General features: G+C 44.7%; 1 protein-coding gene across 2 annotated transcripts in view; it reads right to left on the reverse strand.

Moving 5' to 3' along the window:
• The window catches only part of GLT1D1 (glycosyltransferase 1 domain containing 1), a 59684-nt gene that overhangs the window by 11886 nt on the left and 34258 nt on the right, over positions 1–13540 (reverse strand). For both annotated transcript variants that reach the window (XM_081893434.1, XM_081893433.1), the window contains 3 exons: positions 11222–11271; positions 1877–1920; positions 994–1114 (listed from right to left, as the gene is read on the reverse strand). In XM_081893434.1, coding sequence (XP_081749560.1) covers positions 994–1114; positions 1877–1920; positions 11222–11271 — 215 coding nt within the window. The remainder of the gene's footprint in view (positions 1–993; positions 1115–1876; positions 1921–11221; positions 11272–13540) is intronic.

Here is a 13540-nt window from a genome sequence, read left to right on the forward strand (position 1 = left end):
ACTTTGGCCACCTCATGAGAAGAGAAGACTCCCTGGAAAAGACCCTGATGTTGGGAAAGATGGAGGGCACAAGGAGAAGGGGACGACAGAGGACGAGATGGTTGGATAGTGTCTTCGAAGCTACCAGCATGAGTCTGACCAAACTGCGGGTGGCAGTGGAAGACAGAAGTGCCTGGCGTGCTCTGGTCCATGGGGTCACGAAGAGTCGGACACGACTAAACGACTAAACAACAACACTGGGGTGAGTTACAATTAAATCAGTTAAAAGAAATCTTTGTCAAGAAAACGGTGTAGGTCCATTTCTCTCTCTCTCTCTCTCTCTGATGTCAAAAGCCAGGGTAAAGTGGTGTGTCTTCAGCATCCAACAAAAGCTACATCATGAAGGTGCCAGGTTCATCTATATGCAGAGGGAATGTCACAATTTCGGGGATGCCAACGAGAAGGCTCTGTCCTAGGTTGCAGCTGCCCCCTGAACTTCTGAGGGTCCTGGGAATACCAAGAGGGCCCCCTCTGCTGATCTTGGCACCTGAGATGGACCATAAGGAAGGAGGTTGTCTCTCTACATCAGGCATAGGCAAACTCGGCCCTCCAGATGTTTTGGGACTACAACTCCCACCATCCCTGACCACTGGTCCTGTTAGCTAGGGCTGATGGGAGTTGTAGTCCCAAAACAGCTAGAGAGCCAAGTTTGCTTATGCCTGCTCTAGATATTGCTGGACAACAGCTCCCATCGCTCCTGACGATTGATGATTTTGATTGAGACTGACAAACAACGAGACGAAGGCCACAGCTTCCCATTCCTCACCTGCTGAGCATTTGTTAATTTCACAGGCCGGCTGAAACTGTGAGTTGCTAACTGTTCCTGCATGGTGTTTTAGAGAAAGCCCTTGTGTTTTGCGGGCTTTGAAAGGCAGACAGGGAAGCTGATGGAGATTTCAAACCAGCCGAGCAAAGGAACGTTCAACGTGAAGGTCAATGTTCAGATGCAATTACCTCTAAGATTGTGGCCGACATCCCCTCCGAAATGGAACTGTTGACAACGGCAAAGCATTTTTTCACAAGAGCGTGCAGGTCTTCTTGAGAGATCTCCTGCAGCAAATGCACCCCATTCACCCTACCAAGCAAAGATGGTTTAGTCTGTTAGTTGGCCTCCAGACACTTCAGAGTCATCTGTAGATATTGGATGGCAGAAAGATTTCAGGTTGAGCTGAGGATGAAACCTGGGAATTTCTGTGCACAGAGCAGATGCTCTAACACTAATCTGTGGCCCCTCCCCATAAATTCAGGAACATCCACATAAAATGTCTTCTGCAAAGCGCCACATATTTTGGTGGTGTTATATCAAAATAAATAAATACTTAACACACACACCTTCCAATGTAGCAGCAAGACAGGATTAATCTCCCTTCTCCTGAAATGTTCCTAACCTCCCCTGCAGCTCCTCCACCCATAAACTGAAACGTAAACATTTTGGATTTCAATTTTGGATTATAAATGGCTAATTTTGCTCAGAAGCCTCTTTTTCAGAGCTCTTTTTAGAGTTATCTATCAGCTGGCGACCTAGTTCGCCTTTTCCAACTTGGGTGAAAATCCAAGCCAGAGAAGAATTATGGGGTCATAATGCTTGTCTTGTATTCAAGGAGAATGTTACGAGCCCTTAACACTCATAATTCTGAGCCAGAAAATGTATGCTTCAGTAAAATCGCCACCTCAAACTGAAGTGAACATAGGAGGTCTCAGTAGGAATTGAGCTTCTCAAGTAAATCTGAGCAACATGGAAAGAGATTTGTTTGCAATGAGAATTCGGAGAAAATAAATATAGCTATATATTTTTCTGTTTTTTTGTTTTTTTTAAATCTCCAAATTAGGAGCCTACCTTTTAATTTTCTCTTTGACTTCCTCTGCAAAGAGTGGATCAACCTACGACAGGGGAAATAAAACACAGGAAACTTATGAATAGCAAATCATCCTCCACATTGGGAAAATATTCATGGGCTGAGGTTGCAGTTTTGCTGGATACCAGGGGTGGGGAACCTCAGGACTCAGGCAAAATGTGGCCCTCCAGGCCCCTTCATGCGGCCCCTGGGACTTTCCCCACACCACACACCACACACCTGATCTCATTGGCTCTGCTTTGAACCTTCCTTGAATGTTTTTGCCTGGATTGAAGGTGTGCTTGAACTCTGGTACTGCTTCTCACTTGTCTGGTGGAATGCGTAAGTGTAAAAGTAAAATTTACTTCACTCCTCTTCCCCATTTTTTGCCTCTACTCTGCTGATCCTGAAGTGTGCTGATGCCTCTTGGTATCATTTGCTGAGATGTTTGAGCAGGAGAAAGCTTTTGAAGCTCCCAAACGAATGACCAGGAGGGAGAGAACATGCCAGCAGGGCATGTGTCTCTGCCGGATTCCTACTTGTGTACAGGACCTCCTGACAGTCAGTGGACAAGGAGAACCAAAGGTGGCTGGATCTGCCTTTTCTAATGTTCTGCTGGGCCCATGCTGGCAGGGGGGGGGGCGGACACTCCCCCCTTTCTTTTTTGTTTTGGCCTTAAAAAACCCCCAAAACTATGCCAGCTCTAGGGGTTTAGCCTAAAATTGGATGCGAGAGCCTTGCCCATCCCAAAGCTACAGGTGAAGAACTTTCAGATTTGACAAGCATTTCTTCTGCTTCCTCTTACTTCGTTTGTAAAGGTAAAGGGACCCATGACCATTAGGTTCAGTCGTGGCCGACTCTGGGGTTGAGGTGCTCATCTTGCTTTATTGGCTAAGGGAGCTGGCATACAGCTTCCAGGTCATGTGGCCAGCATGACTAAGCCGCTTCTGGCGAACCAGAGCAGCGCACGGAAACGCTGTTTACCGTCCCACCGGAGCGGTACCTATTGATCTACTTGCACTTTGACGTGCTTTCAAACTGCTAGGTTGGCAGGAGCAGGGGCTGAGCAACAGGAGCTCACCCCGTTGCGGGGATTCAAACTGCCAACCTTCTGATCAGCAAGTCCTAGGCTCTGTGGTTTAACCCACAGCGCCACCCGCATTCCTTCCTACTTCGTTTGTACCCATCTCTAACAGACATTTATTGCTCCAGGGTGGTGTGGGAGGAAATGGGGAAGCTCATATTTCCCAGCATCTCAAACACTGGCATGTAACTTCCTTTCTGCCCTGTTCTACATTGGGTGAGCACTGGCTGTGAACCTATCCAGTGTCTCACTGAAGAAGCAAAGGGGGGTGAGATTTGCCTCCAAGATGGTGGCTCTCTCTCTCTCTCCTTCCCTGGGGAGATCCCATGGGCCTTGGGGAGCACAGGAACCAATTCATCTGTTTGAGCCAGTGTGGTGTAGTGGTTAAGAGCAGTCGACTTGCAATCTGGTGAACCGGGTTCGCGTCTCCGCTCCTCCACATGCAGCTGCTGGGTGACCTTGGGCTAGTCACACTTCTCTGAAGTCTCTCAGCCCCACTCACCTCACAGAGTGTTTGTTGTGGGGGAGGAAGGGAAAGGAGAATGTTAGCCGCTTTGAGACTCCTTCGGGTAGTGATAAAGCAGGATATCAAATCCAAACTCTTCTTCTTCATCATCCTATGGCCCCCAGGAATGCAGCCCAAGACATTCTTGTTCCACCAGGGTTTTAATGTGTTTAAATTTCATTTAGATAGGGTTTCAAAGCTTGTTTTCTTCTGTTGCAGATGCTCTCTTGAACAACATTGGTGTTTAATAGTCACAAAATGTCTTGGCAGAGTCAAATCACCATGCAGAAATGCCTTACAAATAAGTAAATAATCTCATCCACTACAAAGCTGTTTCGCTTGGTTTCTTTCTTTTTTTACCAATCCCTGTGCTGCTGCAGTTTAAGAATTTTCAGAAACTTTCCCTAAAAAAAGGAAAGGAACAAGCAGGCGTGCAATTAAACTTTAGGATATATAAACGTTTTGAGAAATTTCCCAAATTTGTGGGGCTAAGGTGGGACGCGCCTGTTTGTTTCTGGGGAAAGTGAAGCAGATGTAAAGTGAAGTGCCTGAAATCTTTCACAGGCTGCATCTGAAGGCATCGGAAACGCAAACCACATTATACCTGCTCCCAATTTTCTCTTCCACCCCAGTTCGCTTTCAAATCTTGCAGTGTATCAGAGTGGAAAGAAACAGAGATTAAAAAGAAAGAAAGAAAAATAACCAGCACAATGGAAAGCAGGAAGGTAATAAGACAACTCAATGTTCTAATGAAAATATAGGAGCTGAAGGTTCTAAGAGACAAGTTAATAAGAGAGGGGAAATTGCATTCGTTTTGCATCAGAGATGTTTCAGGGCTGGGGAGGGCAGGGGGGATAAATGACAGAAGGGGGCGAACAGTGCAGTTTCCAGGCTATCAGACTGCCAAACCTTGCAAGCGGGGTTGATATACCCAGGAAGATATGGTGTGCGTGTGTTTGCATAAGAATACATGCACACTCTTGTATCCAAAACAGACGCCAAAGGGAGAAAGAACCAGAAAATGTAAGAAAAGCCGTGCTGGATCAGGGCCCATCAAAGCCTGCCTCCTGTTGTTGCAGTGGCCAACCATATGCATGCAAACTGGACCTGATGAAACAAAAAAAATTCCTTCCAGTAGCACCTTAAAGACCAACTAAGTTAGTTCTTGGTATGAGCTTTCGTGTGCATGCACACTTCTTCAGATACACTGAAACAGAAGTTTCCAGACCCTTCTATATAGTGAGAAGGTGGGGAGGGGTATTACTCAGAAGGGTGGTGGGAATAGGTGATTGGCAGATAGCTGTGATGAGCCTGTTGACGACTCTTAACGACTGCAATAGGTCTTACAGGAAAAAGCAAGGGGTGAGAAGGTGAAAAATGGCTTTGTCATGTATAATGAGATAAGAATCCAATGTCTTTGTTCAGACCAGGTCTCTCCATGGTTTTACTACAAAGGAATTTCAGAAATAGACTGGAAAGAGAAGCTGCTGAATTGCAACTTATCACCAAATTTAAAACCATGGAGAGACCTGGTCTGAACAAAGACCTTGGATTCTTATCTCATTATACATGACAAAGCCATTTTTCACCTTCTCTTGCTTTTTCCTGTAAGACCTATTGCAGTCGTTAAGAGTCGTCAACAGGCTCATCACAGCTATCTGCCAATCACCCATTCCCACCACCCTTCTGAGTAATACCCCTCCCCACCTTCTCACTATATAGAAGGGTCTGGAAACTTCTGTTTCAGTGTATCTGAAGAAGTGTACATGCACACGAAAGCTCATACCAAGAACTAACTTAGTTGGTCTTTAAGGTGCTACTGGAAGGAATTTTTTTTGTTTTGACTATGGCAGACCAACACGGCTACCTATCTGTAACTGGACCTGATGAGCGCAAGAGAAAGTCTCTCCCCTCCGAAGGTTTCCAGAAACTGGTATTTAGAAGCACCCTGTATCCTAACTCCCCAATGGATGGGAGGAATTATGAGCAGGCTTGCGAGATCCACTTTTCTTTTTAAACTAGAATCCTGAGCTCCGCCAAGTGGACCGGGACCTTCTGTTTCAACTGGCTCATTTTACTGCATATTTTAAAGTGTGGATGTTTAATGTTTTGACTGAGTTGTTTTCCTGCTCTAAATGATTTGATCTTAGAAGCCACCTTGGCAATTAAGCAGTATGTAAATGAATAAGCTCCAGGGACGTGGGTGGCGCTGTGGGTTAAACCACTGAGCCTAGGACTTGCCGATCAGAAGGTCGGAGGTTCGAATCCCCACGACGGGGTGAGCTCCCGTTGCTCAGTCCCTGCTCCTGCCAACCTAGCAGTTTGAAAGCAAGTCAAAGTGCAAGTAGATAAATAGGTACCACTCTGGCAGGAAGGTAAACAGCATTTCCGTGCCCTCCTCTGGTTCGCCAGAAGCGGCTTAGTCATGCTGGCCACATGACCCAGAAGCTGTATGCCGGCTCTTTCGGCCAGTAAAGCGAGATGAGCGCCACAACCCCAGATTCGGTCACGACTGGACCTAATTGTCAGGGGTCCCTTTACCTTTAAATGAATAAGCAACATGAACAAGTCCATCCTGGGGAAGTGTCACAGCTCAGGGGTAGAGCTTCTGTCTTGTAAGCAGAAGGTCCCAGGTTCAGTCCCTGGCATCTCCAGGCAGGCCGGGGAGAGCATCCCTGCCAGAAACTCTGGAGCGCTGCTGCCAGTTTGTGTAGGCAATACTGAGCTATGTAGAGCAATGTAAGACAGCTTCCTCTGAAGGTCCACAAGCAGCTGGGTCTCCCTCTCAAAACCCTTCCATGGCAGGCAGCGCTGTCAGATTCAGAAGCAGAGAGCGCTCTTCCTAATGTGGCAGGAGACTGGAAGGCACAAATCGCATCAGTGGCCTAATACAGCATCAAAGAAACATGACCGAACATGACAAATCAATAGGCGTGGGCTCTCTTAAACGCAAAACTTCAGAAGAGAAGGGCAAAACGATTCACTTCAAGCCCTCCCCCTCCAGTTGCAAACAACCATCCTGGATAAACAAATTATTCTTCTTTAATGTGGCCAATGATACAAACTTGGCCTGGAAAACCTTCTTCCTTTACTTTGATGTTTTATTAGGGGTGGGGGGGGGAGCTTATCAGTTTATTTATTTATTTAATCCCATTTTATTACATCGCTTCCCATGAAATATCTCGAAGCGACTTCACATTTATTTGCTTTTTTAAAAAAAAAGCCTCTGCAATTAAAAACAATCACAGAATTTCATATATAGAAATGCAAACCATAATTGAGGGAGATCTTTGTGTGGAAACACACTCGGCCCGTGTCGAAATATACCGCATAGGATTTGGCCTATTGAGAATTTATCATCAGAGTGCTTGAGTATACAGTCATACCTCGGGTTGTAGCAGCTTCGGGATAAGTATTTTTGGGTTGCGCGCTGCGGCGACCCGGACGTAACGGAGCATGTTACTTCCGGGTTTCGCCACTTGCACATGCGCAGGTCAAAATGACATCACAGGCATGCGCGGAAGTGGCAAATTACGACCCGCGGACGTGGGTTGCGTTCGCTTCTGGATGTGAACAGGGGTCCAGAACGTACCAGAGGTACCACTGTATATAAAATTATATTATTGATATAAAGAATTCCCTCTTCTGCTCCCTTACATCCCTCCCGGGGGGGGGGGGTTAACTCTGATATTAGTTGCTGCATTGGAGAACCTACCCTGGAGAATTTAACCTGAAGGGCATTTGTTTTCCATTACTTCTCTTCCCACCCCACGGCTCTCGACTTCAAACTTTCTTAGCACTGCAAAGTTTCTCGCTGGATTCCAGTAAATCTGTTTTACCGGGGGCGTATCTCCCCTGCCACTTTCATTGTCAGCTGGAATTCTGTGCAGACTCTTGCCAGACAGAAATCTCAGTCGTTTGCTACCAGCTGACATCTGTTAATTATGTGCAAACGCAAGACCGGCAGGAATGGCTTCAAAATAGCCAGAACACAGAGATGAGCTGTTGGTAGCAGTCACAGGACATGTTTGATCCTGCTTGGTACAGAGGTCAAGAAGGACGATCTATATTTCAAAAGAGCAAACAGCACAGATGGAGCCAAACTGCAGCTGGGGGCAGGGGGGGTCTGATTTTTAAAACAGGAAACAGCACAAATGAAATGTTCTTTCTTCTCTCTCTCTCTCTCTCTCTCTCTCTCTCTCTCTCTCTCTCTCTGCCTTGTGGTTCCAATCCGGTTTTGTTTTTTTTTTAAATAATTTTTATTAAGGTTTTCCAAATTAAAACAAATAAAATCCAATTCATAAACTTTTTCCAATATCCAGGACTTCCCCTCCCCACCCCCTCTTGTGTTCCAAATCTTCCAAAAAAGCAATGATATTCAACAAATTCTTATTCCCAAAATACACTCATCATCAATAACTCAATTTATCCAAATTTCCATCCCCTAAGGTCGACCTATTCCCTTCCACGAGTTCCCCCCTTTCAGATATAATACAGATGAAAATAGAATAAAAACAAACAATAATTTTACAACCTTTGGATTCCAAATTTCCCTCCCCTCTTTCCCTGTTGCGTTCCCCCTATCCCTCCACTTCTAGTGTCTTCCTGATGAACCCACCTTTCACTAAACCCACATCCCTCTGGTTCTTTACCGGTCTTTTTTTTTTTTTTTTTTAAATGGCATATATTAAACTTCTGGCATTTTTAAAATTACAGATGTCCAATCATAGAAGGAGTCTATCAAAGGGGGCCCATTTCTTCTATCCAGATTTTTATATCCAGGAGTATAAACTCCAATTTTATATCCATAAGCTTGTCAAATCTGGATATCCCAAATGTTCCCACATTCTGTCCAGTTCTTGTTGTTTCCTTGTTCTTGTCAATCACTCTCCTCCTTTTTACTTCCCTGTTCCCTCACAGAAATGTTCTTTTTCCAAAGGCTTCTAGTGTCTCTACAGAGGCTTGTTATTCAGGAGCAAAACATTACATCATGTTCCTTTCATTTTTCAACAGATTAATCCATTGTTTCCAGTAAAGTGTAGGCCACTGTAGACAAAATAATGTTCCATTTCTGCAGTTTCCCAGGAGATTAAAAGTTCTATCCAACTGTTCAAGTTTCCCATCGAAAACACATGCAATGTCCCTCAGCTCCTCTAGGTGGATTACAATAACAAAGTTCCCTTCCAGATCACATCCGCCAGTCCAAATAACTTATAAATCCTTATTTGAAACAATTTATCTCCAATTTATAACAAATGTAGCCGGCAAAGTCCTCATAACAAAGTCTCAATTTCATTCTTCCGTTTTGACAGCTCTTTGACAGCTGTCAAAACCTCCGTTGTTCTTCTCCAGGCATTTTCACGAATCGCTCCAGGGATTCCGGGGGGGTTACTTTTTAATACAAATTCCACTTTTCTCCTCCAGCTCAATCTTATAAATTTCCCTCGCGAAGTTGCTAGTTCGGCAAGATAAGGTTCTTCTCGATCTTAGTTATCCAGTCCTTTGTTTTGGCTCTTCTACAATTCGGGGGGGGGCTGACTTCCTTTTTTCCACCTCCCCCGTTCGCTCCAAATTCTAAAAATTTATCCCTCTTTTTAGTCCATATTCCAATTACTCACGGGTTCTTCTTTTGGGTCCAAATTTTCAATAGAAGAAGTCAGCGCTCTCCGCCGGATGGCATGCGGCTGCGCTCGGCAGGGATAGCAGAGGACTCAAAGCACCACGCTCCTCCCCGGCACCCGATCCGTAGCCTTTAAAAAGGCTTGTGGTTCCAATCCGGTTTTGGACCTTTGCATTTGCTTTTAAACTACAAAATAAAAATTTGTCATGTGTGAGCGTGTAGCTTGGTCTTCTTGCGGACTCAGTGATGTTACCGGCACTCGGAACATCCAAGGGCAATGAGTCCCACAGGTTAACAAACTTGTTTTGTATATTCTGTTTCAATATACAATGTGTATGCAAGTAGGAGAGTTTGGATTTGATATTCCGCTTTATCACTACCCGAAGGAGTCTCAAAGTGGCTAACATTCTCCTTTCCCTTCCTCCCCCACAACAAACACTCTGTGAGGTGAGTGGAGCTGAGAGACTTCAGAGAAGTGTGACTAGCCCAAGGTCACCCAGCAGCTGCATGTGGAGGAGTGGGGAATCGAACCCGGTTTCCCAGATTATGAGTCTATCACTCTTAACCACTACACCACACTGGCTCTCAGTTCTGTTATTGTTCATTGGTTGTATGCTTTGTATTGTATTTTCAGCTGGTGAAGACTATCACGAAACAGTAGTATCATTCCGGAAACACTGTCCTTGAGACTTTTGGGACATCCTCCATTGGAATTTTTGGAAAACATTTGCGAAAACCTTACTTTTTAGACTTCTTAGTCGTTTTTTGTTGAAATCTTTGAATAGCCATTGTGAGACTGACCTTTGACGCCTATCTTGAACACATGGCTTGACCTTCTGCGCCACTAGTCTGTTACACTGCATATATGAACTCCAATAGATTCATTTTTACCTTTTGAATGATATTCTATTGCATATGATTTAACAGTTATTAGCCTATGTGTTGTGTCTTCATTTGTGTTTGAGCAGCCACTTCGTCAAGCTGATTGAAGGAGAACTCCACACATAGAATCATAGAGTTGGAAGAGACCACAAGGGCCATCGAGTCCAACCCCCTGCCAAGCAGGAAACACCATCAGAGCACTCCTGACAGATGGTTGTCAAGCCTCTGCTTAAAGACCTCCAAAGAAGGAGACTCCACCACACTCCTTGGCAGCAAATTCCACTGTCGAACAGCTCTTACTGTCAGGAAGTTCTTCCTAATGTTTAGGTGGAATCTTCTTTCTTGTAGTTTGGATCCATTGCTCCGTGTCCGCTTCTCTGGAGCAGCAGAAAACAACCTTTCTCCCTCCTCCATGTGACATCCTTTTATCACACCGTGAAAGGCAGAGATTGCATCAGGTGATTTTGGGTCTCTTGTGGCTATCCTACCCCCACTCCACACCAACAAACACTAAACTTTTTTTTTAAAAAAAACCTTTTAAAAACAGAAATTCTATGAGGAGCAGAGGCAATTTAGTGGGTTATATTTTACTTAAACATTTTTAAGGTAAAGGTAAAGGGACCCTTGACCATTAGGTCCAGTAGTGGCCGACTGGGGTTGCGGCACTCATCTCGCTTTACTGGCCGAGGGAGCCGGCGTAGTACCTATTTATCTACTTGCACTTTGCCATGCTTTCAAACTGCTAGGTTGGCAAGAGCAGAGACTGAGCAATGGGAGCTCACCCCGTCGTGGGGATTCGAACTGCCAACCTTCTGATCGGCAAGTCCTAGGCTCTGTGGTTTAACCCACAGCGCCACCCACGTCCCTTTAACATTTTTAGATGGCCTAAAAAACAAAAAATACAATTGTGCAAACTGGAAGTGAGTAGAAGGAGCATTATGGGTTTTTGAGGGGATACCTGCTGAGACCATATGCGGGTGCCGTAGGAGGTACTAGTGGGCACACTGGCATGTACGGGCCCCAGGCTGGCAATCTTTGGTTTAGTGTGACCTTAATGGCAGAGAGATCTGACCCACGGGGCATAATCTAGCAAGACATTCTGGTGGAAGCCCCACACAGCAGTTTTGAGGGATGACTCCTTCTCAGTGGGGGGCTATAGACTTAACAGCGCCTGCCTGCCCTAGCACATGAAAACAAATTCATGCAAAGAATTTATATTTAGAAAGAATGCTTACAAAGGAAGCAGGGAAACTTACTGCGGGTCCAATTATAATCAGGTGTGTGCTGGGCTCCTCTCGGTGCCATTCTATCAAACAACAGGAGAGAGTTCTGGTTACAGGAAAATAAGCGTCATATTGTTCTGGTTAGGGCATTGTAAAGAGAAACTCGGGCAATCCATCAGTTAATTGGTTTATGCAAATTTTGACTCATTAAAAAAAAAGGAAGGTGCCCCCAACCTACTGGGCAGCAGACTTAAAACTAATTAATTAATCAACCACAAAGTTATTTTGCTGTTTCTGGAGGGAGGCACTCGTGAAAAGTCAATGAACACAGATGTACTGGTCAGGGTAACAGGAACTGAACTCTGCATTACCATAGCAGACGCGATACTGGAAAGCTCTTCACAATCACTGTTGTGCTGTTGTATCAGTCATTCTGGCAAACCCGACAGCCATTATGCCCAATTCACAGCTGGGGGACTGAGGCCAAGACATTGTGATTTTTCCAATTGCCCTACATTTTGCAGAGTCCCTTCAGATACAGGTCCTACCTGCTCTCTCTCCTAGCCATGGTCTTCTGGCCCTCCTGTAGCTCAGTTAAAGAAACCATACTTGATCAAATCATATGCATCTTAATGAATTATTCAATCAATCAAATCTGCATGTGAATAAAACAACAGTCTACTATATATTTTGGAAAGTTGTTTGCTTTATGCATTTGGACATCTCATAAGAGTCGGTAACCAAATTTTGCATGATGCTTCCTGAGTTCAAGGAGCAAGTTTTCATCTATGCTTGGATAAAATTGGATGCCATTTTGAATCAAGATGGAGGATTGAACTTGTCAAAACCGCACTGATTTAAAACCAGATTCCAAAACCACACCAATATTATTTTCTTTGTCCCTTAAGAATTCCTAAGCAACACCAGGCACAAGGTTGCTAGTTCTAAAGAAAAACAACGTTCTGTCCCAACAAATTAATAAACAAGTTGTTACTTATTTTAGTATAGTGCTAGAAAAGGCATTCTCCCTCCTGTCTCCCACTCGTACATGAGAACATCTCTTCCTGGATGCTGCCTGCAGTGACAAGCACACACACATGATCTATGGCTCTCCACCCACCCACCCCAGTGGTTCTGCTTCCTTCATCTGCAAATGTACAAACACCTGGCCAATTATTTGACTGAACCTCACACAATCAGCCTGCTAAGATTTCTTAAACCAGGTGACAGTCCTATGTAGCAGCGAAGTGGATTACTACCCCATGTTCATATTTAGTGAGCAGAATTTACAGCTCAGCTTTAGCACAGAGTGACTGGATTAGCCTGATGATTAAATTCACTGCTTAATCAATGTTCTCTTACTGAGGGTCAGTTCCGAAGCCTTGTCACTTTCATGGTTTCTCTTCAATACAAGTGTAAATACTTGTGCTCAGAGCTGTCTCCCTGAAGCCTTTCCCCTCCAACTCTCTCTCTCTTCTCTGTCTCTCACACACATAAACACACACACAAACACACTGGCATCCAGGCCCTGCCCCTGATTCTGTGTTCAGTACAGACTTATTGACCTTTCCTTTAAAAAAATATTCCATGGCCTTGCCCAACCTGATGGCTTGGGCCTCATTTCTCATTGTGTCAGCCTTTCCCCAACCTGGCGCCCTCCAAGATCCCAAGGCTCCAGATCCCACTGGACCCAGCTAGCAGACTGCTTTGGGCTGATGGGAGTCCATCAACCTCAGGAGGACATCAGGTTGGAGAAGGGCTGGGGCAGGAACTACTGAGCCAAGTGGGACTATCAGGGGCAGGCAAGAAAGATTTGGCGTTGGTCAGCAGGTAATGGCTTTTCCCACCTGCCTTGCCCCTCCACCTTAGGAGCCTTCATAAAGGAGCTGTTTCCAGAGGAAGAACTATGGGGGGTGGGGGGTTGGAGAGACTCTGTTTGCCATCAGGAGACGCTGCTCCACCTCCAGGAACCTTTCACAAGGGAGCTGCTGCCATGAATATTATGTGTATGTGTCTCTTTAATGGACTGAATAGAGGGAAATATTATGAGTCATAGGGGTGTGGAGAGTGTATGTATGAACTTAATAGCGCTAGTTTGTTTTTTGGCTGCTGCTTTGTTGATATTGCCTTGTAGATTATAAACACTGTATTGATTTGTTAATCATATAAAGTGAATTTTGCTTTAATTGTGATGTTTAGCTTATTTTTTTAGTTGAAATAAAAAAATAAAAATAAAAAATTGTCCAGTAGCACCTTATAGACTATCTCAGGCCTATTTAATTGCTCATCTTCTAACATTGTGTATGCCATCAAATGCCAACAGTGCCCTTCAGCTCTCTATACAGTGGTACC

This window comes from Podarcis melisellensis, assembly GCF_964234715.1.
Source record: "Podarcis melisellensis genome assembly, chromosome: 16".
Lineage (NCBI taxonomy): Eukaryota > Metazoa > Chordata > Lepidosauria > Squamata > Lacertidae > Podarcis > Podarcis melisellensis.